The sequence below is a fragment of the Hyla sarda genome, chromosome 12 (genome assembly GCF_029499605.1).
Source record: "Hyla sarda isolate aHylSar1 chromosome 12, aHylSar1.hap1, whole genome shotgun sequence".
Taxonomy (NCBI): Eukaryota; Metazoa; Chordata; class Amphibia; order Anura; family Hylidae; genus Hyla; species Hyla sarda.
In genome coordinates this window covers 49,144,039-49,171,918 of record NC_079200.1, presented here as the reverse complement: position 1 = coordinate 49,171,918, position 27,880 = coordinate 49,144,039, and the positions used below count along the sequence as shown (strand labels likewise).

The 27,880-nt window shown below is 45.4% G+C and overlaps 1 protein-coding gene across 5 annotated transcripts in view; it reads right to left on the bottom strand.

The window, feature by feature from the left end:
- The window catches only part of LOC130296583 (KAT8 regulatory NSL complex subunit 1-like), a 129,075-nt gene that overhangs the window by 89,027 nt on the left and 12,168 nt on the right, over positions 1–27,880 (bottom strand). For 4 of the 5 annotated variants that reach the window (XM_056548272.1, XM_056548274.1, XM_056548270.1 and 1 more), the window contains one exon: positions 5,885–6,863. In XM_056548272.1, coding sequence (XP_056404247.1) covers positions 5,885–6,768 — 884 coding nt within the window. In that variant the 5' untranslated portion in view covers positions 6,769–6,863. Of the gene's footprint in view, positions 1–5,884; positions 6,864–13,034; positions 13,423–27,880 lie in introns of those variants that run through there. The other variant, XM_056548271.1, reaches the window with a different exon arrangement.

Here is a 27,880-nt window from a genome sequence, read left to right as displayed (position 1 = left end):
TATCAGTTTTTCTTTAACTCCTTGAAGATTCAGGGATTTTTCATTTTTGCACTTTTGTTTTTACGCCTCGCCTTCTAAAAAAAAAAAAAAAAAAATGCTAACACTTTCAATCTTCCACCTACAGACCTATGTGAGGGCTTTTTTTTTTTTTTTTTACATCATTTTACCAATTTACGGCGAAAAACAAAAAAGGGGTATCTAGAGAGTTAATGGCGATGATGAGCAGGTGTCATAGAAGGGGAGCGGATGCAGGGTGTACATTTACACCCTGCGTCCTTCAGATGTTAAGGCTATGGTCACAGATCCAAATTTTCAAGTAGAACTACACTGCATCAGAGTCCCATTTATTTCAATAGGATTCTGCTGCACACGGCAGAATTTTCACGGCGGAAACCTCTGTCACAGAAATCCAGATTTCCGCATCTGTAGAAACAATTCATATGTTCATAGTTTCAGCTAACTCTACTCGGAAATGTGTTGCAGTCTATGAGATGGCGCATTCCCCAGCAGACCTAGTGTTGGTGGCACATGCAAATTTGCAGAATGGCACGGCATTATAAGCCCTATTGACTTCTGCGGAATTCCACCCAGGAATCTTTTTGCAGAATCTTATAATTTTTGCTGAATCTGTAAAGTAGAATTTCCGCAGGAACAATTCTGCCATGTGAATGGGACAGCAGAATTCCTATCCAGTTCAACGTGCAGTAAATTTTGGGGAATTTCCCAGCAGAATTCTGGGAAATCATGCCATGTGAACATAACCTTAGAAGAACATGGCTTAGTTTAGCCAGAAACAGCATCGCACCAATCTACAGATTGTACTGCTGCTCAGCTCCACTAAATTCCATAAAGAGGTCTCATACTTGAAATTACAGAAAAACGTATCCCCCTATCCAACCGCTGGGGCCCCCTGCAATCTCCTGTACAGAGCCCCAGCTCCACCACCTCCTTATCTCTCTATGGGAGAACCATTCGGATATCTAGAGATATATGGAGGGTTCACTGTGGCCCTCACTTTGGGAGGGAGTAGTGACACACCACTCCTGGGGAGATCCAGGGCTCCATACATGAGATCGTGAGGGGGGAGGGGGGGGGGGGCTCCAGCGGTCGGACCCACTGCGATCCTGCAGATAGAGGATACGTTTTTCTGTGTAAGCGATTTTTTTTTTAAAGGGGTACTCCGCCCCTGGCATCTTATGGATAGGGGATAAGATCTTAGATCGCCGCGGTCCCGCTGCTGGGGACCCCGGGGATCGCCGCTACGGCACCCCGCCATCATTGCTGCACAGAGAGAGTTCGCTCTGTGCGTAATGACGGGCGATACAGGGGGCCGGAGCAGCGGGATGTCATGGCTCCGCCCCTCATGACATCACGGCCCGCCCCCTTAATGCAAGTCTATGGCAGAGGGCGTGACGACCGCCACGCCCCCTTCCCATAGACTTGTATTGCCGGGGGCGGGCCGTGACGTCACGAGGGGCGGAGCCGTGACGTAACGATGCTCCGGCCCCTGTATTGCCCGTCATTACGTGCAGAGCGATCTCGCTCTGTGCTGTAATGATAGCGGGGTGCTGCAGCAGCGATCCCCGGGGTCCCCAGCGGCGATCTGAAATCTTATCCCCTATCCTTTGGATAGGGGATAAGATGTCTAGGGGCGGAGTACCCCTTTAAGTTGTAATGCAACATAACCTGTGTACAGGTGTGGCGCTGTTTTAAGAAAAGAAAATATTTTTTTTTTTCTCATACTGGACAACCCTTTTAAAATGTCACTAAAAGACCCTCAGGCTTTGTTATTGCCGCAGTCATGTGTTCTCTTGTCCTCTTCCACCAGAGCTGCGCCAGTTGCCTAGTTAAGATACTACAGTCTCCTTTGGGAAAGTTGCCTTATGCATAATACGCCAATTAGGTAACAGGAAGCTTGAGATAAAATACAATAAATTGGATTTGTTCTGGGTAGGAAACTGGGTAAAGTTTTTGAAGTGTTTTTAGCTTTGAGCATTCAAAGTCTGGAGGGAAGGTTTTATTTGGTCAATTTGGATAAATTTTAACACCACACTAAAAAGGTAACTCTTTGGTGGCCTGGTATCAGCCACAATACAGGAAGATGTCCACCCAGCAAGATGACATAAGACAAGTTCTACAAAGCCTATGCCGAGAACCCACACGGTATTTGGATAACCCTTAACATCCATAACTTGTACCACTAAACAAGTCCGGCAGAAATTTAGAGAAAAAGACACGTACTTCATCAGTTTGAAGTATCGCTCAAAACATAAATAAATAAAAAATAAAGAGCAAACTCTATAACATCTTGGAATATGTATTCACACCTCTGTGTCTTGCAAAACTACAACCCCCAGCATGCCCGGACAGCCTAAGGCTGTCCGGGCATGCTGGAGGTTGTAGTTTTGCAACAGCTGGAGGTACGCTGGCTGAGAAACACCGGTCTAGATGAACTCATCTTTTGAGATGAGCGAATTTACAGTAAATTCGATTCATCACGAACTTCTCGGCTCGGCAGGTGATGACTTATCCTGCATAAATTAGTTCAGCTTTCAGGTGCTCCAGTTGGCTGGAAAAGGTGGATACAGTCCTAGGAAAAAGTGTTCTAGGACTGTATCCACCTTTTCCAGCCCACGGGACCACCTGAAAACTGAACTAATGTATGCAGGATAAGTCATCAACTGCCGAGCCGAGAAGTTCGTGACAAATTGAATTTACTGTAAATACTCATCTCTAATCATCTTATTGACAAAAAGTATCCAATTCATACACCCGTGTTGGCCCATTTACGCTCGTTTTTCTGGTCAGATGGAAAATAGTGGTCGATAGCGATTTTTCTTCCTGATTTCAATGCTTTTTTTTTCTCTCCTTTCTTTACATTGTCTCTGTAAATCGTACAGGGGCAGGAGTTCTTATGGCTTTGCAACGTGTCTATAATCGGTTAGCATAAGATATTGCACTTTCGTATGTTCCTAGGTCATTTTTCTTTGCACTTGCAATGTATTACTTAAAAGAAATATATAGGCAGCAACGAATAGAAAAGAATACCTAGCGCTCAAAGGATTGGGAGAAAATAAAAAAAAAATCAGTATATATAGATTAGATATATAGATCGTCTGATAGAGGGGGGGTCCGACCGCTGGGACCCCCGCGATCTTCTGTACGGGGAACCAGCATTGCTGTGGCTCTATGCGGCAAATGCGCGTAGGTGAACTTGCTGGAGGTAGACGACACACCCCCTCCATACAACTCTATGGGAGAGGCGGGGGTATGCACGAATGCTGCATCTCCACCTCTCCCATAGCGATACATTGGGGGGGGTGAGTGCGTTGGACGAGCCATCATGCTGCGGCCGACAGGCCTCCTGCACGGGAGAGCCGCAGCAGAGCCAGGGCCCTGTACAGGAGATTGCAGGGGGTTTAAAAAAAATTAGAAGGTCAGACAACACGTTTCGGAGGTAGAATGCATAACCTCCATCAGGCACGTATTGAACGATGTACCCCAAAGTTAACATTCTAAATATACTGATTTTTATTTCCCTTTTTCTTCAGTGCTAGATATTACTCTCGGTTTGCCTCTCTCCAGCCGCATTTTATAAGATTCAGGACTGGCTCCCTCCACAAACCATAGCTAGAGATGAGCGAACTTACAGTAAATTCGATTCGTCACAAACTTCTCGGCTCGGCGGTTGCTGACTTTATCCTGCATAAATTAGTTCAGCTTTCAGGTGCTCCGGTGGGCTGGAAAAGGTGGATACAGTCCTAGGAGAGAGTCTCCAGCCACCGGAGCACCTGAAAGCTGAACTAATTTATGCAGGCTAAAGTCATCAACTGCTGAGCCGCAAGGTTCTTGACGAATCGAATCACTGTAACTTCGCTCATCTCTAACCATAGCAGTTAGTGACAAAGGATAAGGGGAGACACTGTTTGCTATCCAGGCTGGCTCTGTTCAGGTAGGTTCACATGGCAAAAGGTCTGTGCGGAATTCCACATGAATATTCCAATAGATTTCAATGGGATTCTGCTGCTCTGCTCACATGGCAGAATTTGAATTGAACCTGTTCAATGTTTTTGTGGATTCCGCATTCTCGAGCAGTCCTAGCGCCAGCATGCTCTGCCAGCGCTCTGCTGTCTTTGGAATGTCCACACGGAAATTTTCCGTTTGGACATTCCACCGTGTGAACATAGCCTTAGGGTCTATTCACACGGCAGAATTTCCTCCTCAAATGAAAGCCCAATACACTTCTATGGGAGTCCACACTCCCATTCACACTTCTGCAGAATTTCCTCTTTGATTCCGCACCAATTCAGCACATAATCCACACAAGCGGAATTTGGGCGGATGAGCGGAAATTCTGCCATGTGAACATAGCCTTACGGCCAGGTGATCCTTGCACTTCATGCAGTGTTTAGTTATAAGCATAATTATAAGTACAATCCACCTAGTCACCCCCCGAGCACGCTTCTTACTAGTTGCTGATTTTTGAAGTCCTCCATACAATGTGTTGGCTCTTTTTAACATTTAATATGTTTTGAATAAAAACCATTTATTTTATTTTTTTTTATTTTTTTTATAATTTGTCCCTGTTGCAACTTTTTTACTTTTGTGTTTTACTGCATATAGAAGCAATCCATTATACTATGTCTCTTCTGTTGTGGGATACACATATACCCTGTTATATATTAGCAGTTACACACTGTGGTATCTGTTTTTGAACCGTATTAATGTACTTTTTAATCCATTTAAATGCTTTTTTATACACATTCACAGTAGCTCAGGAATAGCCTAGAAAGATCGAGGAACATAAAAATTTATACAATTTTTAAAAATAAAAAAAGTGAGAAAAACGTGCAAAAAACTACTCCAAGTCTGACATGATTATTGGACGCATTGGATTAGATTTTAGAGCAAAACTATTTTAGGCCATAGGTTTTAACAATACATTTGAAGGATGCAAAAATCATGACGTGAATGCATCCTCAGATGTTCAATCCTAAATTGCTTCTTGGCCTAGTTCCCTTACGCATCTATCCTCTACAGAGATCATTACTCATCTCCACAGACTGGGAGAAAAGAGCATTACACAATGTATGCGGATACAACACTTCAGGGTAGGTCCCTAAAGCAACCAATACACCCAGCTACCCAAGCTCGAGAAAAAAAACAGCACAACCTACCAACATCAGAGGTGGGACCTGATGACCATCATATGAGTACGGGGGCTTAGTCACATCCCCCCAACAGATGATGTTGGGGAATAAAGGATGAAGTGTATGACATTTTAACACTATCCTTTTGTTCTCCTTGGAGTCTGGCATTGGCTTATCCTTCATCTCCACATTGAAGAAAACACATGCATGTCCGGTCGAATTGAGCATGAATGTGTATGAGGGAAGACTGGAGAAATAGTCAGGATGACAAGCTTTTGGCAAAAAACTACAGCATTTGGCCACACCTATTCCTTTATACCCTCACATGAATGCTCAGTTCATCCAAGAAAGCACAAGTTCTCAGTAGGCAGAGAGAGAAGCAAGCCGCTACCTTGGCTTATCTCCTGCATATACAAGGGATAGGAAATGCCAAAATACAACATGCCTGCTCCTTTCCTCCCCAACGTCTTCCATCATGGGAGTATCAAAACAGCCCTATACACATTTATGTGGCCAGCAGAGCCTGATTTAGAATAACACAACTTTCTAAAGACAGGTTGACTGATTTCCTGCAATTTTTGTTTTCATTCACAAATGCAGATAAATGTTGAAGACCTAAAACATAAAAAAAAAAACCTCCTGATAGATCTGTCAACGGAAACACGAAGACACAGATTTATCCAATAGATTGGGTCACCCCAAATACCATATTACAAAAATATGAGACTACTCACAGAGGGATGTGGCTCTGCGGGGTGTCCACTTGTCTCAGTTCATCCTCTTCCACATCAGAGTCCCCTCCTGAGCTACTTTCGGTGGCATCAGAGTCAAATCCTCGCTCACATGCCTGTAGAGTAGCAGACCCTGAGGAGCTCAGTCTCTCTAGTTCACCAGCTGTTCCCTTCAAAAAAGCATCTACACTGCCACTTCCCGCTTCTCCTCGACGTTGGGCATCCGCTTTACGCGTCACTACAGTCAGACGACTGCGAGGTGTGTCTGGACCCCGACCAAAGGCCGCCCCCACCAGACCACCCAGCTGTTGATGGAGATGACGTTCAACCTGCTTTGCTTGGACTAACTGAAGTCTCTTCTGAATGGATCGTGCCCTCTTTTCCATCTCTCCATGACGCCGTAACAAGGCTTTCAAGCGGGTATCAGAACCATGCTCAACACGAGAACCATTCTGTTCATGTTCCGCAGCAGGCGATCCTGGAGGAACAACTGGGGCCTTTACCCAAGGATCCAATGTAGGAAGGGCAAGGCTTGGGGGCTTGTCCACGGCTGGCTTTGCAGGTCTTTTGGCCAGTCCGTTTAAAGGTCCTCCTTGGCCCCCTCTTCCAGAATTGGCAATGCCTCTCAGCTCCTCCAGGTTGAGTTCCAAAATGGAGGAACGCCCCCGACACAGTGACTGAGACAAGATAGACCGTGGAGTGAAAACCCCAGCCAATTTTCCTGGTGTTCCACTGTAATTTGTTACCAGGTCTGGCGGGGCAGGTGGAGGAAGACAGCCACCGTTGGTCTCACCAATGGGGAGGGAGGAAGATGGGGGCGCCAGCTTGAAGTGCAGGTTGCGGGCGTCAGGGGCAGGGTCAGTGAGAGCAGGTGCCATCGCAGCCATTCAGCACAAGGAATAGGGCAGGGGAGGGGGATGTTTCCCCAGAGGGGGGGCTGACGTTGGCCACACTGCCCCCAGGCAACTCCAATGAGGGGTACCTAGAAGAAAAGGTTACATAAAACAATTACTGTCATGATGCAATTCAGAAATGACAAAATATATATATTATATATTATATATATATATATATATATATATATATATATATATATATATATATATATATATATATATATATATATATATATATGATACACACTGCACAAAACCATATATGCTATTGGTAGGTCTTCCAGGAATAATACTGACGGATAGGCTTTCCCTATAAGATTGGTGGGGGCACAAGCACATAAAATCCCACCAATCAGCTGATTAATGGGGTCACAGCTCCTTGCTGATTGCCATATTACCTTCATTGTGTACCAGGTACAGCGCCATTTCTTTTATTGGTTGCGCCTGGTACTGCAGCTCAGTCCCATTCACTTGAATGGGACAGAACTGCAGAGAGTTGCCATACCCATATAAGTCACAGAGAACAATAAAGAATCTGCATCACTCTCTGGAGTGCTTCAGGTCAGCCAAAATCTAGTTCTGATGGCCTATCCTCACATTAACGTGTTAGAAAAACCCTAAACGTCTCTTAAATGGTTTAAAAAAAGAAAAAGAGGTGAGGAAACAAAATTGCCTAATGGCACCCTAAGTAGTAGTGCCCTCACTTATCTCTTTTTAGGCTTTCAAACGGTTTACTGGGTGTAACATCACCACACGGCTGAAATGTGAAAATGAAACATGCTATCTATAAAAGAATGACATATTCAGAAACTGAAAAAGAAAAAATATATAAAAACTATCATGCTTTGTAACTGCACTTCGTAACCCTTAAGTTAGACCTAGAAGCCATAAGAACAACAAATTAAAACGAGAAAGGAGGATTGACCGAGCAAGCACTTCGAGGATAGAACTATGTGAATACAGTTCATTTTTTACGGTATATTATTATTTTCCTGACACTGAGCAATTATTATTAAAAATATTTCCAGAACCATGGTTTCGGACCATCCACCTTTGAAGACCATGACAGGCCTTTTATATTCCCAAATGTATCCAGGACACAGCAATATACAACATAACCGTTCATCAGAAGTCTAGTCTGGGCTACCACAACCATCATTTCCCATAAGCCCTTTCAATCTGCGATATACCAAATGGCCTTGCAAAAGGGGTTACACTTTTTGTAGCATTGCTATTTCCATTTCACTTGTAAACACTACCATGAAGCTTGTAACCAACGTGCTGTGGGCACCTAACTGCCTTGTTGGTTTTTAATCATGCCTATGAAAGTTCTTCTTTAAAGGATACCCACAAGGGTAACTTGAGTCCTGCAGAGGCCTTGTTGGTTCCTAAGGTGCCCTGACCCATAGAGATCTACCACCGTGGTGAAGAACAGCTGCCTCGCCATGAATACGTTAAAGCTGAATAAATGTTTGCAAAAGCTGCTCTGACTTTTGGAGGTGTTGGTCAAACGTCTAATAGATATGGCAGCCTCCAATCTTTTCTCTCGACAGCAGACCTTGGGGAAATATTAAAATGCTACCTGGTCTTTCAAGCATCATGTGAACATTTGCGCTGTCTTTTCCATTTATACCAAGAGTCACAAAGCAGTGCTGGATCAACTGTACAACAGAGACCACTGGTGGCCAATGAAACCCACAATGGGGTCTGTGGGGTTTCATAACATTGTCTTTGACCTGGACAAAAATAGTGGTGCATGCTGCATCAAATCAGATGGAATTCATGATGGGAGGTCAAGATGGAGCCTTTAATATAGTGCTGGGCGGTATACCGGTTCATACCATACCATACCACCGGGGAACTAATCATATGTGACCTGCGAGCGCTCCTTCTCTACCCCCTCCAATCATATGTAACCAGCGAGTGCTCCTTCTCCAACTCCCCAAATCATGTGACCCGCAAGCGCTCCTTCTCTACCACCCCAATCATATGTGACCCGCGAGTGCTCCTTCTCTACCCCCCCCCAATCATGTGAACCGCGAGCACTCATTCTCCTTCTCCCCCAATGTATTATCAGCTGCTGCGCTGTACTGTACTCTGTATTCCTGTGCCCGGGCTGCAAATATTAAAAAACAAACTCACCTTCACCTACGTTCCCCCATTGCTCCGGTAACAGCCTCAAGCTCTTCCTGGGGATGGGAACATCACAGAGCCGTCAGCCTATTACCGGCCGAAGCGATGTCCTGCCTCAGCCGGTGATAGGCTGAGCGCACTGTCATGTAAGAAGGCGGCCGGCGGGACATCGCTGCGGCCGGTGATAGGCTGACGGCTCTGTGACGTTTCGATCCCAGAAAGCAGCAAGAGGATCGCAGCGGAGGACCGTGAGGCCAGTACCGGAGCAACGGGGAGAACGTAGGAAGGAGAGTTAAAGTTTGTTTTCTAATATTTGCAGCTCGGGAACAGGAATACAGAGTACAGTACAGTGGCTGATAATTCATTGGGAGAGGGAGAGAAGGCGCGCTCGCGGGTCACATATGATTTTGGGGGGGGGGACCGTTAAATACCTTGGAACCGCCATAACTTACAAAAATACTGCAATACACATTTTTTGGTCACACCGCCCAGCACTACTTTCACACATATGTAAGCACATACTTGCATGTTAGGAGTTAATTGCACAATAGGTCATTCTTTAAGATGTCAAGGACTTCAAAAGGAAATTAATAAACCAGCTCAGGTCCCTTAAAGGAAATCCGTCACCAGTGTCACCTGCACTAATCTGTCGGTACCGACAGACAGTGCAGGTGACACTGATGACAACGGTACTCACCTTGTCCCGTTCCGTGGCGGGGATATTCGGCAATCTAATCAGTTAGCTCTGCCCCAGGCACCCGGCTTGGGGCACGGGCGGAGCTTAGTGACGTCACCACTGCGGTTCTCTCACAGCGGGACCCAGCAGGGGTGACGTCACTAAGCTTTGCCAAAGCCCCAAGTCTCTGCTGCTCTCTGCAGGGTCTCGCAGCAGCGGTGACGTCAGTAAGCTCCGCCTGTGCCCCAAGTCGGGTGCCCGGAGCGGACCTAACGAGGGAGATTACCAAAGATCCCCGTCAAGGAACGGGACAAGGTAAGTACCGTTGCCGTCAGTGTCACCTGCACTGTCGCTTCCAACATTTTAGTGCAGGTGACACTGGTGAAAGATTTCCTTTAAAGGAACCAAAAGGCCCATCAACTTCCATAGAAAATGTGGAAAACTGAAATGGAGAAAGTGGAAAAGCGGTTTTCTTAGCAAAATGGAGAGTTAGTTGGATTTTTTTAAATTCTGGCGCAAATTCTGGCGCAGACAGAATTTCTGTCGCAATGCGAGAGAATCTGGCGCACAACCTGACAAAACACGTCGGGTTTGCAATAGTAAATGAGGGCCAAGGTTGGTTCACATCCAAAAAGTAAATCAATCTATAAAATTGACCAATATGTTCTCCACATACTTCCGGAGACCCCCATATTTGGGGTGTGACAAACACACAAGACATTCTGCAAAGCCAATGGTTGGTGCCAAGCACGCCAATAGAACAGTTGTTGTCCCGGATTACAAATACATGGCTGCTCTCTTTTACAAACAATGCCACACCTGTACTTTGGTTATATCTGGCATTGCCAATCGGCTCCTTTGAAGAAAATAGACCTAAGGCTGGGTTTACACCACGTTTTTGCAATATACAGTTCCCGTATAAGTTTTCAATTTGAAAACCGTACTGAACCGTACTAAAAAAACGTATGCCTTGCCTCTCCATTGAAAACCGTATGCCAAATGGTGCATCAGGTTGTGTCCGTTCTGCATCTTCTACGATTTTGTCTTTTTTTCCCCGTACCCAAAGCCGTAGCCTACCACGGTTTTTGGTGAAAAACCGTGTTGAAACATATACAGTGACCCCCTGACCTACGATGGCCCCGACATACGATCATTTCAACATACGATGGCCTCTCAGAGGTCATCGCATGTTGAAGGCAGCATCAACATACGATGCTTTTGTATGTCGGGGCCATCGCATAAACGGCTATCCGGCAGCGCAGACTGCTTCAGCTCCCACCGGATAGCGGTTTAAAAGGTGCCCCATATGGTCCGGTGACGATCACTTACATGTCCCCGGCGCTCCGGACTGTCCTCTTCGGGATCCCCTGCATCGCCGACGCTCTCCATCGTCGTCATCACATCGCCGCGCACGCCGTCCCATCATCCAATAGAAGCGGCGTGCGTAGCGACGTGATGACGACGATAAGGAACGACGTTCTGGAGCAGCGGGGACACTGATGGGCGGCGACATCCAGGGCAGCGGTGACTGTCCGGAGCGGCGGGGACAGGCGGGTATACCTTCCTATATTTAACATTGCACGGATCCCTCAACATACGATGGTTTCAACAAATGATGGTTCATTTGGAACGAATTACCATCGTATGTTGAGGGATCACTGTACTATTTTATTTATTTATTTTTTTAAACATGGGAGTCAATGACAACCGTACAGAACCATATTTGCCTACGGTTCCATACGCTTTTCGCCATACGGTTTTTTACTATCAGTTTTTTTCTTGGAATTTTAATCAAACCAAGTGAAACTTTATTCATAATGGAATGAAAAAAGTAAAAAAAAAAAACTTATAATTTTTGCGGAACCAGACATTTTTCAAACCGTATACGGACTAAAATTTGTACACACACGTTTTGATACAGTTTAGTCAGGTTTTGAGGAACCCGTTTTTCTTCCTCAAAAAACTGATACGGGAACTGTATTGCAAAAAGTGGTGTGAACCCGGCCTAAGACGCAATACCAGACACCAGTTATAGAGCAGACGCCAATTATGGCCCAGCACTGTTTTAGAAGAAGGCCGCCACATTTTCTTACTGTGGACATGAACATCCCCTTTAAATTGGACTCCTGTCAACATACCGCCAACTACACAGACCAGCGTGGTGGAAATGTACTAGTACTAACTATGCTCTTAACCAAGCCTTATATACAGCAGAAGAGTCATCTCTACTGCTTATTACAAAACAATATCCATATCATCCGGCATAAGGAAACTTATGTCAGCATTACCAGACGGTTAAATGAAATCCCAACATGTTCAGCACTCTAGGGCGGAATAATAAATTCCTAGCACTGCAGGAACTAAGTGAGAGACAAAGGCTAAGTAAGAGGACTGCGAGGCTTGCAATCTAAGAAAGGCGGACGGGCGTGTGAGTGGAGGGTGTAGACCAGTGGTCTCAAACTGTGGCCCTCCAGATGTTGCAAAACTACAACTCCCAGCATGCCCGGACAGCCATTGGCTGTCCGGGCATGCTGGGAGTTGTAGTTTTGCAACATCTGGAGGGCCACAGTTTGAGACCACCTGTCGGGGCATGCTGGGAGTTGTAGTTTTGCAACATCTGGAGGGCCACAGTTTGAGACCACCTGTCGGGGCATGCTGGGAGTTGTAGATTTGCAACATCTGGAGGGCCACAGTTTGAGACCACTGGTCTAGATCATTAGAAGTACCTTCCAGCTGAAGACTAGGATAGAGCGAGCATAGGAAATTACAGATAATGGGAACCCAGGGAAGTGGAAGACTGACACAGGCAAAGAACATACAGCCAAGGCGTAGCTGAGGGTAGGAGAACAGCGGGGAAAAAGGCAAGACGGGCGACAGTGGCAGAGGGTCCCAAAGGGGGGCAGTGATAAGACAAGGGGTTAAGAAGAGCGAGGGCAAGGAAGGATCAATGCAGAACACAAAGGACCCATAAGGAGAAGGAGGTGGGTGGGAAGCTGCATTGAGTGATCTGCGGATGAGATAGCAACACAAGGAAAGTGCGTTCACTGGAAGAAACTACTACAGGGGTACGAGCCAAGGAAAGGGGGGGATCACAGGACAGCATACCGATTATACAGGCTGCCAGGGACCAAGCAGGGGGCTCAGCATGACTACTAGCCACACTTCACATGACAGCCCTTCCACATCCCCCAGCTGTGATCTATACCTGCCTGCACCATGGGCTACACGCCAGCCGTACTCCTGTACTACAGCAGTGCCCCCCTCCCCCTTCTCCAGGCAGGGTCAGGGCGGCGGCATGCAAAGGGTTACTGGAGGGAACTAGAGTGCAGGGGCCCTTTAAATCCGGGCATTTTTTTTTTTTTATGTCTGCGCGGGACAGGAAAGGGTTAAAAGGTGGGGAGAGCAGCAGAAAAAAAAATAAAAATAAAAACGGGGGGAAAAGACTTACACAGGATGCGGCTGAGAGGGAAGTGTGGGTGTCCGCCAGTCCGGCCAGGGGAGGTGGGGGCCCTCTCCGGGCTCCAGGGGCCCCTCCTGCACTCAGCAGTCCTGCTGGCCAACAGAATTCTTCACTCCCCCCCCCCCCCCCCCCCCCCACAGGGGGGCAATAGGGAAGGTCGGGGGGTGGATAAAAAATGTAATGTGCTCCTAGGCAAGAGTTCCTGGAACACTCGGCACCGAGCCCCGGGGGGAGGGGAGGAGAGAACCGGAGAGGCTCCCGACAGGAAAACGGGTACGGGGGGCTGCAGTCACCCCCCCTAATCTAGCGCCGGATCCTGGGGAGGAGAGGGGCAAAATGGCGCCGTCAGAGAGACGGACGGAGAGGAAGACTGCGAGGGAGGGGGAGGTGGAGACTCTGATAGATCTGGGGGAGGAAGCGTGGAGAGGAGGGGACTGACACTAAAGGCGGCTGCTCCCAGGCTCCCCCGCCTGGCCGGCCGAAGGAATGACAGCAGTGCTAAAGAACGCAGTGTGTGAGGAAACTACAACTCGTGCTGCTGTATGCACGGGGAGGAATGGGGCATGTTCCCTACACCAGGGTTTTACTAACTGTGTGTCTCCAGCTGTTGCAAAACTACAACAACCAGCATGCCCACATGCTGGGAGTTGTAGTTTGGCAACAGCTGGAGAGACAGTTTGGAAAGCACTGCCTTACACACTCCCAGTGTCTACAAAGGTGCACTGACATACTGCCATCCTTACTGACATGGATACAAGGTGCACTGCACCATCCTTACTGACATACCGCCATCCTTACTGACATGGGTACAAGGTGCACTGCGCCATCCTTACTGACATGGATACAAGGTGCACTGCCATCCTTACTGACATGGATACAAGGTGCACTGCCATCCTTACTGACATGGATACAAGGTGCACTGCCCCATCCTTACTGACATGGATACACGGTGCACTGCGCCATCCTTACTGACATGGGTACAAGGTGCACTGCGCCATCCTTACTGACATGGATACAAGGTGCACTGCCCCATCCTTACTGACATGGATACAAGGTGCACTGCCCCATCCTTACTGACATGGGTACAAGGTGCACTGCGCCATCCTTACTGACATGGGTACAAGGTGCACTGGGCCATCCTTACTGACATGGGTACAAGGTGCACTGGGCCATCCTTACTGACATGGGTACAAGGTGCACTGGGCCATCCTTACTGACATGGGTACAAGGTGCACTGGGCCATCCTTACTGACATGGGTACAAGGTGCACTGGGCCATCCTTACTGACATGGGTACAAGGTGCACTGGGCCATCCTTACTGACATGGGTACAAGGTGCACTGGGCCATCCTTACTGACATGGGTACAAGGTGCACTGGGCCATCCTTACTGACATGGGTACAAGGTGCACTGGGCCATCCTTACTGACATGGGTACAAGGTGCACTGGGCCATCCTTACTGACATGGGTACAAGGTGCACTGGGCCATCCTTCCTGACATGGGTACAAGGTGCACTGGGCCATCCTTCCTGACATGGGTACAAGGTGCACTGGGCCATCCTTCCTGACATGGGTACAAGGTGCACTGGGCCATCCTTCCTGACATGGGTACAAGGTGCACTGGGCCATCCTTCCTGACATGGGTACAAGGTGCACTGGGCCATCCTTCCTGACATGGGTACAAGGTGCACTGGGCCATCCTTCCTGACATGGGTACAAGGTGCACTGGGCCATCCTTCCTGACATGGGTACAAGGTGCACTGCGCCATCCTTCCTGACATGGGTACAAGGTGCACTGCGCCATCCTTCCTGACATGGGTACAAGGTGCACTGCGCCATCCTTCCTGACATGGGTACAAGGTGCACTGCGCCATCCTTCCTGACATGGGTACAAGGTGCACTGCGCCATCCTTCCTGACATGGGTTCAAGGTGCACTGCGCCATCCTTCCTGACATGGGTTCAAGGTGCACTGCGCCATCCTTCCTGACATGGGTTCAAGGTGCACTGCGCCATCCTTCCTGACATGGGTTCAAGGTGCACTGCGCCATCCTTCCTGACATGGGTTCAAGGTGCACTGCGCCATCCTTCCTGACATGGGTTCAAGGTGCACTGCGCCATCCTTCCTGACATGGGTTCAAGGTGCACTGCGCCATCCTTCCTGACATGGGTTCAAGGTGCACTGCGCCATCCTTCCTGACATGGGTTCAAGGTGCACTGCGCCATCCTTCCTGACATGGGTTCAAGGTGCACTGCGCCATCCTTCCTGACATGGGTTCAAGGTGCACTGCGCCATCCTTCCTGACATGGGTTCAAGGTGCACTGCGCCATCCTTCCTGACATGGGTTCAAGGTGCACTGCGCCATCCTTCCTGACATGGGTTCAAGGTGCACTGCGCCATCCTTCCTGACATGGGTTCAAGGTGCACTGCGCCATCCTTCCTGACATGGGTTCAAGGTGCACTGCGCCATCCTTCCTGACATGGGTTCAAGGTGCACTGCGCCATCCTTCCTGACATGGGTTCAAGGTGCACTGCGCCATCCTTCCTGACATGGGTTCAAGGTGCACTGCGCCATCCTTCCTGACATGGCTACAAGGTTCACTGCCATCCTTACTGACATGGCTACAAGGTGCACTGCCATCCTTACTGACATGGCTACAAGGTGCACTGCCATCCTTACTGACATGGCTACAAGGTGCACTGCCATCCTTACTGACATGGCTACAAGGTGCACTGCGCCGTTCTTACTGACATGGGTACAAGGTGCACTGCCCCGTCCTTACTGAAATGGATACAAGGTGCACTGCTATCCTTACTGACATGGATACAAGGTGCACTGCTATCATTACTGACATGGATACAAGGTGCACTGCTATCCTTACTGACATGGATACAAGGTGCACTGCTATCCTTACTGACATGGATACAAGGTGCACTGCTATCCTTACTGACATGGATACAAGGTGCACTGCCCCGTCCTTACTGACATGGGTACAAGGTGCACTGCCATCCTTACTGAAATGTATACAAGGTGCATTGCCATCCTTACTGACATGGGTACAAGGTGCACTGCCATCCTTGCTGACATACTGCCATCCTTACTGACATGGAGCCAAGGTGCACTGCCCCATCCTTACTGACATGGAGCCAAGGTGCACTGCCATCCTTACTGACATGGGTACAAGGTGCACTGCCATCCTTACTGACATGGGTACAAGGTGCACTGCGCCATCCTTACTGACATGGATACAAGGTGCACTGCGCCATCCTTACTGACATGGATACAAGGTGCACTGCGCCATCCTTACTGACATGGATACAAGGTGCACTGCGCCATCCTTACTGACATGGATACAAGGTGCACTGCGCCATCCTTACTGACATGGATACAAGGTGCACTGCGCCATCCTTACTGACATGGATACAAGGTGCACTGCGCCATCCTTACTGACATGGATACAAGGTGCACTGCGCCATCCTTACTGACATGGATACAAGGTGCACTGCGCCATCCTTACTGACATGGATACAAGGTGCACTGCGCCATCCTTACTGACATGGATACAAGGTGCACTGCGCCATCCTTACTGACATGGATACAAGGTGCACTGCGCCATCCTTACTGACATGGATACAAGGTGCACTGCGCCATCCTTACTGACATGGATACAAGGTGCACTGCGCCATCCTTACTGACATGGATACAAGGTGCACTGCGCCATCCTTACTGACATGGATACAAGGTGCACTGCGCCATCCTTACTGACATGGAGCCAAGGTGCACTGCCATCCTTGCTGACATACTGCCATCCTTACTGACATGGAGCCAAGGTGCACTGCCCCATCCTTACTGACATGGAGCCAAGGTGCACTGCCCCATCCTTACTGACATGGAGCCAAGGTGCACTGCGCCATCCTTACTGACATGGGTACAAGGTGCACTGCGCCATCCTTACTGACATGGATACAAGGTGCACTGCGCCATCCTTACTGACATGGATACAAGGTGCACTGCGCCATCCTTACTGACATGGATACAAGGTGCACTGCGCCATCCTTACTGACATGGATACAAGGTGCACTGCGCCATCCTTACTGACATGGATACAAGGTGCACTGCGCCATCCTTACTGACATGGATACAAGGTGCACTGCGCCATCCTTACTGACATGGATACAAGGTGCACTGCGCCATCCTTACTGACATGGATACAAGGTGCACTGCGCCATCCTTACTGACATGGATACAAGGTGCACTGCGCCATCCTTACTGACATGGATACAAGGTGCACTGCGCCATCCTTACTGACATGGATACAAGGTGCACTGCGCCATCCTTACTGACATGGATACAAGGTGCACTGCGCCATCCTTACTGACATGGATACAAGGTGCACTGCGCCATCCTTACTGACATGGATACAAGGTGCACTGCGCCATCCTTACTGACATGGATACAAGGTGCACTGCGCCATCCTTACTGACATGGATACAAGGTGCACTGCGCCATCCTTACTGACATGGATACAAGGTGCACTGCGCCATCCTTACTGACATGGATACAAGGTGCACTGCGCCATCCTTACTGACATGGATACAAGGTGCACTGCGCCATCCTTACTGACATGGATACAAGGTGCACTGCGCCATCCTTACTGACATGGATACAAGGTGCACTGCGCCATCCTTACTGACATGGATACAAGGTGCACTGCGCCATCCTTACTGACATGGATACAAGGTGCACTGCGCCATCCTTACTGACATGGATACAAGGTGCACTGCGCCATCCTTACTGACATGGATACAAGGTGCACTGCGCCATCCTTACTGACATGGATACAAGGTGCACTGCGCCATCCTTACTGACATGGATACAAGGTGCACTGCGCCATCCTTACTGACATGGATACAAGGTGCACTGCACCATCCTTACTGACATGGATACAAGGTGCACTGCACCATCCTTACTGACATGGAGCTTAGGAGTCAGTAGAGGCGGCGAGGTCTGTCCGTTTACTGCTCACTATTTTCCCGGGGAAGAAATGTATACTAACAGTATAGAATGTACAGAAGAAAAATGTACCTAGCAATAATAATAAAACTCTACGCTGCGGAGTGTGGAGGCGATATACGCTGTACATGTACAACTGATCCCAGCTTCAGGTTAGGCCTCTGACCAGAGAGACCACCTCATCCCAGTAGCATGTACTTTTGGCATTGCAGTTTTGTCTTTTGCACAAAACATAGCACTTTGTTGGGTAGTCTCCATGTTGCAGTTTTTGGGGTATCTGTGTATTATGTAGGTGTTTTTTGTGGTGTTTTTTCAGTCATGAGATTCTTTGACCTTGTGATTCAAGGATTTTAATTGAAAAATGTGAGGGCCAAAAAAATGTTTATAACTTTTTCTTCCCCCTTAGGGTATGTTCACACCACATTTATTGCTGTCTGTTTAATGTTTTTATAGGAGGGGGGGGGGAACCAAAGCCATTGCTAAAAACAGATGCCATGCAAAATTAATTAAATAATTCATTTCCTATTGAATTATTTACAAAAACAAAAAACTGACCATAACGAATTTTTCTTTGGGCGTACACAATAGAATGGTTGACCAAGTTTTATTTATTAATTTTTTGCATAATGCAAAACAAACAGATTGTAACGGAACCGGTAAAAACCAAGACAAAAAAATGCAGTGTGAATGCATCCAAACCTTTGTAGGTCTATGGGAGAAAAAGAGCCACAACCTAGTTTGGTGAGGCCATGTTCACATGTCCGGAATGTCTGTGCGAAATTCCGCCGGAGATCTTGTTGATTTCAATTGGATTCTGCTGCACTGTGCACACGCCTGGAATTTCAGTGACAGATGTTTCTGGCACGGAAATTCCGTTTTCCGTGTCCGTAGAAAGGCTGAACGTGTTAATTTTTTGTGCAGACAACACACGGAATGCATAGTCATCTATAAGAAGGTGAATCCCGCAGCCTCCGGAATATCCACATACAGATTTCCCGTGTAGACATTGCGGACGGGTGACTGTAAAACATGGCCTCAAACTGACACTTGCTGGTATGGAGATTTTTATTTTTTTACTTCCCTATTGACTCCCAGCTATTATATAGACACAGGTTTTATCTGGAGTGGGTTTTTTTTAGGAAAAAATGTATGTGCAAATCCACCCTTTTTTTTTTTTAACCATAAATCTCTAGAGACAAAATAAAAAAATAAAAAAAACATTTTGCTTTTGGTCCTTTTCAGCCAATTGCTTTTTAATCATGATTTTTTACTTATTAAAGAAAACCTCTTCTGGCAGGTCATATGTTTTCCAGGGACATATGGCCACAATATAAATGCAAAAAAGCATCCGTATTATGCTTGTGTGAACACATAAGGGCAGATTTACTAAGGCTGGTGTTTTTATACGCCGAGAATATGTAAAACCCCACCCATGTGTGCAGCCATGAATTAAAGGGGGAACGCCGGTGGAAACAAGTAGAAAACAAATGTTTTCAAATCAACTGGTGCCTGAAAGTTAAACTGATTTGTAAATTACTTCTATAAAAAAAAAATCTTAATCCTTCCAGAACTTATTAGCTGCTGTATAAAACAGAGAAAATTTGTGAATGTCTTTTGTCTGACAACCGTGCTCTCTGCTGACACCTCTGTCCGTGTCAGGAACTGTCCAGATTAGAATCCTATTCCCATAGAAAACCTCTCCTGCTCAGGACAGTTCCTGACACGGACAGGGGTGTCAGCAGAGAGCACTGTTGTCAGGCTGGAAAGAACTTCACAAATGTCTCTAGTATACAGCAGCTGATAAGTACTAGAAGGGTTAAGATATTTAAATATAAGCGATTTACAAATCTGTTTAACCAGTTGATTTGAAAACATTTTATTTTTTCCACTGAAGTTCCCCTTTAACTGAGGTGTGAGCGCCTTTCAGTTAGAACATTTTCACACATCTGAATTTCCGTGCATACAGGCCAATATAATAAGCTGGATAAAAGGATGCGCAGATTTGGCGCATCATGCACAGAATATCCCATGCAACAAAATTGTGTCACAGAAAAAAAAAAAATGTCAAACACACTTTTTTATTTATTCAATCATTTAGTTTCCATTGAAATCTGCAACTTCAAATATGCCCAGGATACAATCAAATATGTGTGAACACACCCAAATGGTAGGGTCACATGTGGCGTATTTTGCTGCTTATTTTCTGCAGATAATCTTGCTACCTATTGACATTAACGAGTAGGAAAATACGCACCAGCAAATACACAGCAAAATACGTCCCATGTGACCCTACCCTAAGAGGGAGATTTATCAAAACATGTCCAGAGGAAAAGTTGCCGAGTTGCCCAAAGCAACCAATCAGATCGCTGCTTTCATTTTTAACAAGGCCTCTGCTAAATGGGCAACTTTTCCTCTGGACAGGTTGTGATAAATCTCCCCCTAAGGGCTTGTTCACACAGGTGAATTTTACTGCAAACTCCCAGCATGTTTCTCGCAACGAGAAACATGCTAAGAGTTCACAATAAAATCCGCCTGTGAGAACAAGACCTAAGGATAGGGTCACACGTGCCCTTTGTTGCAAAATGTTCACTAGAGAACATACCCCAAGTATCCTTAATTGCAAGATAGCAGCATGTTTCCCGCTGCGAGTCTGAACCAGGGCAGGCTCTTCAAGGAAAATCCTGTTGCTGAAAATCCGCAGCAGACCCCATTGAAATCAATGGGAATTAAAATCTCCTGCAGCAAATCTGCTGAAAAACCAAGAACACGTGAACCACCCCCAAGGGTGCATTTACACGTACAGTATCCTGAGCATAGTTAATGAAGCTGTGTTCAACCATTTCGTTACCTTGAAATCTGCAGCATCAAATATGCACAGGATATTATACATGTGAATACACCCTAAGGGTACGTTCCCACACGGTGTATTTGCTGCTGCGTATTTTATTTTCCTGTTGAAGTCACTGGGTAGGAAAATACGCAGCACCAAATACGCAGCAAAATACGCCGTGTGGGAACGTACCCTAAGGGTGCGTTCACACGCGCTGATTTTTTTAGCGGGTTTTCCGCTGCGTATTTGAAAGTGGGCGGGCTCTTCTCGGCTGTCCACAGCAGTTTTTCAACGACGGAATATACACTGCGGAAAATCCGCCGCAAGCCCCATTAAAGTCAGTAGTGACTTGGCAGATTTTCCGCAGCGTAAATGCCGCCATCCGTAAATCTGCTGCGGACAGCCAAGAGCCCGCCTACTTTCAAATACGCAGCGGAAAACCCACTAAAAAAATTTGCGCTTGTGAACGTACCCTAATGGTGCGTTCACACGTGTATTTTTGCTGCAGATTTGCTTCAACAGATCTTGCTGCCCATTGAAGTCAATGGGCAGTAAAAAAAAATATGTACGTGTGAACATACCCTCAGGGTAGGGTCACACACAGCGCATTCACAGCATATTCAACTCTGTGGAAGAGCCGCAGCAGAGTCTGCTATGAGCAGACACACAGGGCTACCCAGCCTCATCCCTGTGCATTAAATTACTGCACACACAGTGCTGCGGCAGGGTAGCCCTGTGTGTCTGCTCATAGCAGAATAAGCAACTATTTGCCGCTGTGCAAGCGGAATTCCTGCAATATGAAATACGCTACGATTGACCCTAAATGAGGGGCAATTCAAGATGAGAGAGCAGTTTTTTGTGGCATTTTCTTCTCCAAGTCAAAAAACAAAAAAACACACAACACAAAAGTTGATCCAATAATAGTGGGACTGTCAAATACTCGCACAAGCCAATAGTAAAGCCTTAGATCATCTCTCCTTCTATAACTTTTCTTTGCAATGAGATTATTCTCAGATTCTCTACGCTCTATCACCGGCAATGCAAAATTCCATCGCAGCTCTGAGCGGAAAAAAAAAAATGACAGATTATAAAAAATGGCAGATTAAAGGGATCGCACTGGAATTTTTTTTTTAATTATGTGGAATACATTCATTCTGTATGTGAGCCAGTCTTCTCTCCTAATATCTATAATGATTTTACTCTATTTGCCATTAAGAGGGACAGTAAGTGGATTTTATGGAGGGGCAAAGATCATGTTAATAAAGGGACCGGCTATACCTAGTAAACAGAACGCTGTGTGTATGACTATGTATAGAGGAGACGCCATGTCCTAATGATAGATGATCCAGTAAGGCAGTGCTCTCCAGCTGTTGCAAAACTACAACTCCCAACATGCCCCTCTGGCTGTCAAGGCATGCTGGGTGCCGTAGTGTTGAAATAGCAAGAGATCCACAGGCTGCAGAATACAGCAATAATGCCCTTATGGTTATATCAGTGGGGAACATCTCATCATGGCTGTCAAAGTCAGAAAAGACTTGTCAAGGCAAAAAAGTTGCATTCGTAAAAGGAAAATCTTTATGTCTGCAGGTAAATGCTACAATATCTACAGCAGGGGGTTGAACCCTGGAGCTCCAATTGACATCAAAGGGTGGTTCAGCACATAACCACACAGAAAAGCATTGACAGGTAGGTAAGTATCCTGCACTGCTCTCCTTCTCCCATTGAAGTCAATGGAAGCTGACAGTGATACCACATGGGTTTGGACAAGAAAATCAGTGCAAATCCTGCATCAAAGCCACTTTTATTACCCATGTGAACCTGCCCAGACAAAAAAGTGCTCCAAAAATAAATAAAAATAAAATAAATATTTATTTATATAAATATATATTTATTTACAATTATTATTATGCTTATTTATTATTATTAGTATTACTATTTTTATTATTTTATTAGTATTTTTATTTTTTTTATTAGTATTATTTTTATTTTATTAGTATTATTATTTCTATTTTTATTATTAGTATTACTATTTTTATTATTTTATTAGTATTTTAGTAGTATTTTTATTTTATTAGTATTATTTTTATTTTATTATTAGTATTACAATTTTTATTATTTTATTAGTATTACTATTTTTATTATTAGTATTATTTTTATTTTTAATATTATTATTATTAATAATTTATTAATAATGTGTGTGTATAGTTAATTTCTCTTTTTTCTTTTATAACAACCAAATAGTATTGCCAATAGCAACCAGATTACTGGTTGCTCTGGGAACTCCCAGTGTCACCAAGTGATACAATGTTTAACTGTAGCTAATCCAGGCATGTATTTAAAGGGGTATTCCATGAAAACATTTTTTATTTTTTTGGTTTGTTTTTTATATCAACTGGCTCCAGAAAGTTAAACAGATTTGTAAATTACTTCTATTACTTCTATTAAAAAAAATTCTTCCAATAATTATCAGCTGCTGAAGTTGAGTTGTTCTTTTCTGTCTGGCAACAGTGCTCTGCTGACATCTCTGCTTGTCTCGGGAACTGCACAGAGCAGAATAGGTTTGCTATGGCGATTTGCTTCTAAACTGGGCGGTTCCCGAGACAGGTGTCATCAGAGAGCACTTAGACAGAAAAGAACAACTCAACTTCAGCAGCTCATAAGTACTGAAAGGATTAATATTTTTCTTAATAGAAGTAATTTACAAATCTGTTTAACTTTCTGGAGCCAGTTGATATATATAAAAAAAAAAAAAGTTTTTTAATGGATAACCCCTTTAACCCCTGTATTACCAGATATGCAATTACTTTGTGATTGGTGGGGGGGCCCAAACCTCTGGGACCACCGCCTATCCTGAGAATACTTTAACAGGTTATCTGCATAACATGGATCCAGTTCCTTGTATAGTGGAACTGACTGCAACACCGGTCCAATTCAAGCGAATGGGCCTGCAATGCATTTCACGCACAGCAGGTAGACAGAAAACAGTGCCATGCAAGAAAATATATTTTGACAAACCCCTTCTCCTGTATACAATTCTAGGAACTGGCAGGGATTCCAGTAGTCAAAAGACCCAGGAGCATAAAGGCATTGCAGTTATCTATATGGAAAACCGTGAACCCCTGTGTCTCAGCTGTTGCAAAACTACAATTCCCAGCATGCCCCCGGGCATGCTGGGAGTTGTAGTTTTGCAAGAGCTGGAGGCATCCAGGTTGGGAAACACTTGGTTAAAGGGGTACTTTGGTGGAAAACCTTTTTTTCTTTTTTTAAATCAACTGGTGCCAGTAAGTTAAACAGATTTGTAAATTACTTCTATTAAAAAATCTTAATCCTTCCAGTACTTATTAGCTGCTGAATACTACAGAGGAAATTCTTTTCTTTTTTGGAACACAGAGCTCTCTGCTGACATCATGACCACAGTGCTCTCTACTGACATCTCTGGCCATTTTAGGAACTGTCCAGAGCAGCATATGTTTGCTATGGGGATTTTCTCCTGCTCTGGACAGTTCTTAAAATGGACAGAGATGTCAGCAGAGAGCACTGTGGTCATGATGTCAGCAGAGAGCTCTGTGTTTCAAAAAGAAAAGAACTTCCTCTGTAGTATTCAGCAGCTAATAAGTACTGGAAGGATTAAGATTTTTTTTTAATAGAAGTAATTTACAAATCTGTAACTTTCTGGCACCAGTTGATAAAATAAAAAAGTTTCCACCGGAGTACCCCTTTAAGGACTCCATACACATGGAGCTGTAGCTTGGCAACAGCTGGAGGCACCATGGTTGGGAAACAGGTTTAGATAGTAGAAAAATCACATCATCACACACATTTGGTAGCAAACAGTCCCGTCCGTGGCAAGCTTACATGTAAAGAACACCGTCAGCAACGTGGGCTGAGAACTGCCTGCAGACAATGGTTAGACTGTGGGTGTGTATGTCTACAATGAACACACACCTGTACGCATTACGGCACTCCCTGGGAATGTTAATAACTCTGCCCTGGCCCGAGCATTGCCTTTCATCAGTATGTTAGGCCAATGACACTGGTAAATACTGTGTGTAATGTTTTATCAAACAGCACCAACACAATTGTACTATTTACAACCCTTCCATATGCAGGCAACAGCGCCACACTCAGGCCTACAAACATAGACCACTGTCACGCATCAGTATGCGGAGAACAAAGTCTTCAACGGCCACATTGTTTTGCTGCAATTTTTTGACTGTAGACTAGAGATGAGCGAACTTACAGTAAATTCGATTCGTCACGAACTTCTCGGCTCGGCAGTTGATGACTTATCCTGCATAAATTAGTTCAGCTTTCAGGTGCTCCCGTGGGCTGGAAAAGGTGGATACAGTCCTTGGAGACTCTTTCCTAGGACTGTATCCACCTTTTCCAGCCCATCGGAGCACCTGAAAGCTGAACTAATTTATGCAGGATAAGTTATCAACTGCCGAGCCGAGAAGTTCATGACGAATGGAATTTACTGTAAGTTCGCTCATCTCTACTGTAGACTATACAGGCGGCTGCTTCCTCGACAATCTTGTGTAGTTTGGCACAGACGTCAAACTGCTTAAAGGGGTATTCTAGGAAAAAACTTTTTTTTTTTTTTAAATATCAACTGGCTCCAGAAAGTTAAACAGATTTGTAAATTACTTCTATTAAAAAATCTTAATCCTTCCAATAATGATCAGCTGATGAAGTGGAGTTGTTGTTTTCTGTCTGGCAACAGTGCTCTCTGCTGACATCTCTGCTTGTCTCGGGAACTGCACAGAGTAGAAGATGTTTGCTATGGGGATTTGCTTTTAAACTGGGCGGTTCCCGAGACAGGTGTCATCAGAGAGCACTTAGACAGAAAAAAACAACTCAACTTCAGAAGCTCATATGTACTGAAAGGATGAAGATGTTTAATAGAAGTAATTTACAAATCTGTTTAACTTTCTGCCACCAGTTGATATACATAAAAAAAAATAAAAAAATAAATAAAGTTTTCCTGGATAACCCCTTTAATTCAGCCACATCTGTGGTGTCTGGTTTTTTAACCTGTTTTCCCCTTTGCGTTCTCCATCTCTGGTTTTCAGCTGTCCCCGAGCCAGTGTGTGAAACCTAGCTTTTACATCTCCCATACACTTTACTCCTAGAGAAGAGAACCTGCTCTTCTGTGTGTCTATAGAAAACCCTCAGAAGCAGCAGCAACATGGAGAACATTATAGAGCATTACTCTGGAGTGAGCTTTTTAGTCCCACCCTATATTATGCATAGCGACCATCTTCTTTGAGAACACCAACCCCCTGGAAGTCCATTTTTTTAAATGTAATTTCTCAAAAAGGGATTGCTTGGATTCCATATAGGATCATGCATTGTAGTACTGGGAATAACTTCAATGGACGACAATTTCTACATTATAATTCAATAAATGACATTTTTACAAACAGCTTTGTTTGGTGAAATTATTTTGAACATTGACAGAGAGAAGCTGTGCATAGATAGGCCCTTGGACACAGCAGGTAAAACTTCCCGGGCCTCCTTTTCTTGAGTGTTTCCGCACACTGAGCTTAGTCTTTGTTCTCTACTGTACAGCCCTGCAGGATATGTTGACACTATAAATAAAAGCACACTGTCAGCAGCTGCAGCGGTGGCCACTAGTGGGAGCCCTGCACACACCAGGAATGCACCAAACAGCCTCCCGCGCACAACACAAACAAGCAAGGGAGGGGAGTGACGTCACAGAGGGGGGGAGAGAGCAAAGCATGTAGGGTAATGTAGTCCTGATGGAGTCCACAGGCACAATGCAAAACAAGCATGCTGCTGCCTACAGCTCAGTGCAGCATGCTCCTGCTTACAGATAGGGGCTGTATCTGACTCCCACACTGCAGGAGCACCAGCCCAGTATTCAATAGATAAGACTATGACATAAAACAGCACTGCAGCTCCCTGCTGGCAGCCTGGCCTGGATATCTGCAGTGTAGGAAATAGCTACAAACCACTACATATAACCTTAGAAACTCAAAGCAACTACTATATATTGAGGACAAACAGTATAAGCATGGTCTGGATTCATTCCATCCTGTATGTACAAGCAGTCGACATTGCAGATCTGTTATTGAGGACTAATCGTAATACATAAAATGACAGCACTGTGCAGAGGAGCTAGCAATCCAACACCGGACATAGAAGTCAAGATACCTAATATGGTTCAAGAGATTACAATTCAAAATCATTACGGTACAAATTCACAGGCATAGACGCCTATTGATGTCCCATTACAGTACACAACATGTGCAAAAGCCTGGCATGATGATTCCAACACAATACACTTGGGATTAAAGCCGTCACCTCTACGGTCATTATACAGACTAGACCTAGTGATCTCTACAGAGTAATTATTTCTTGTTCCTATACAATCCAGGGGTGTCCTGGTAATCTGCAGGCAGGGGTTCATTGTGCTAGTGGAAAAGAAAGCGCACATCCCCATAGTCTGCAATTCTATCACATTAGACACCAACCACGAGGTCACAGTACATTAGGCAAAAAACCCAGCCTGCTCTGATAACATTCAGCCAACGTGCCCGTCTACAGCGCCGTATAATCGCCCTTGTTTCAAGCTCATTTGACTTTTATTTCTTAAAAAAATATTTTATAATAGATTAAGAAAACTGCTTATTCCATCCTCTGGTCCCTCACATATACAAACACACACACACACACACACACACGTGTTACATAAGAGTTACATTATCTAAGTGTATTGTGAAAATACAGGTTCTATTGCAGGATACAATGTAATGTTATAAGAAAAAAACATCATAGGATATGAACAAAAGCCCCAAAAAGGGCAATGACGGATCATGCCAAGGCATGTCATATTGTAAGACACAAAAAAACTACAAATCCCATAATACCCTGATGAAAAGAAAAAGTTACATAAATGCGTAGTTTTAAGAAGTGTTATTAGGAGTGGGTGTCACGTGAAAAGTGAAATGGGGGGGGGGGGGGGGGGG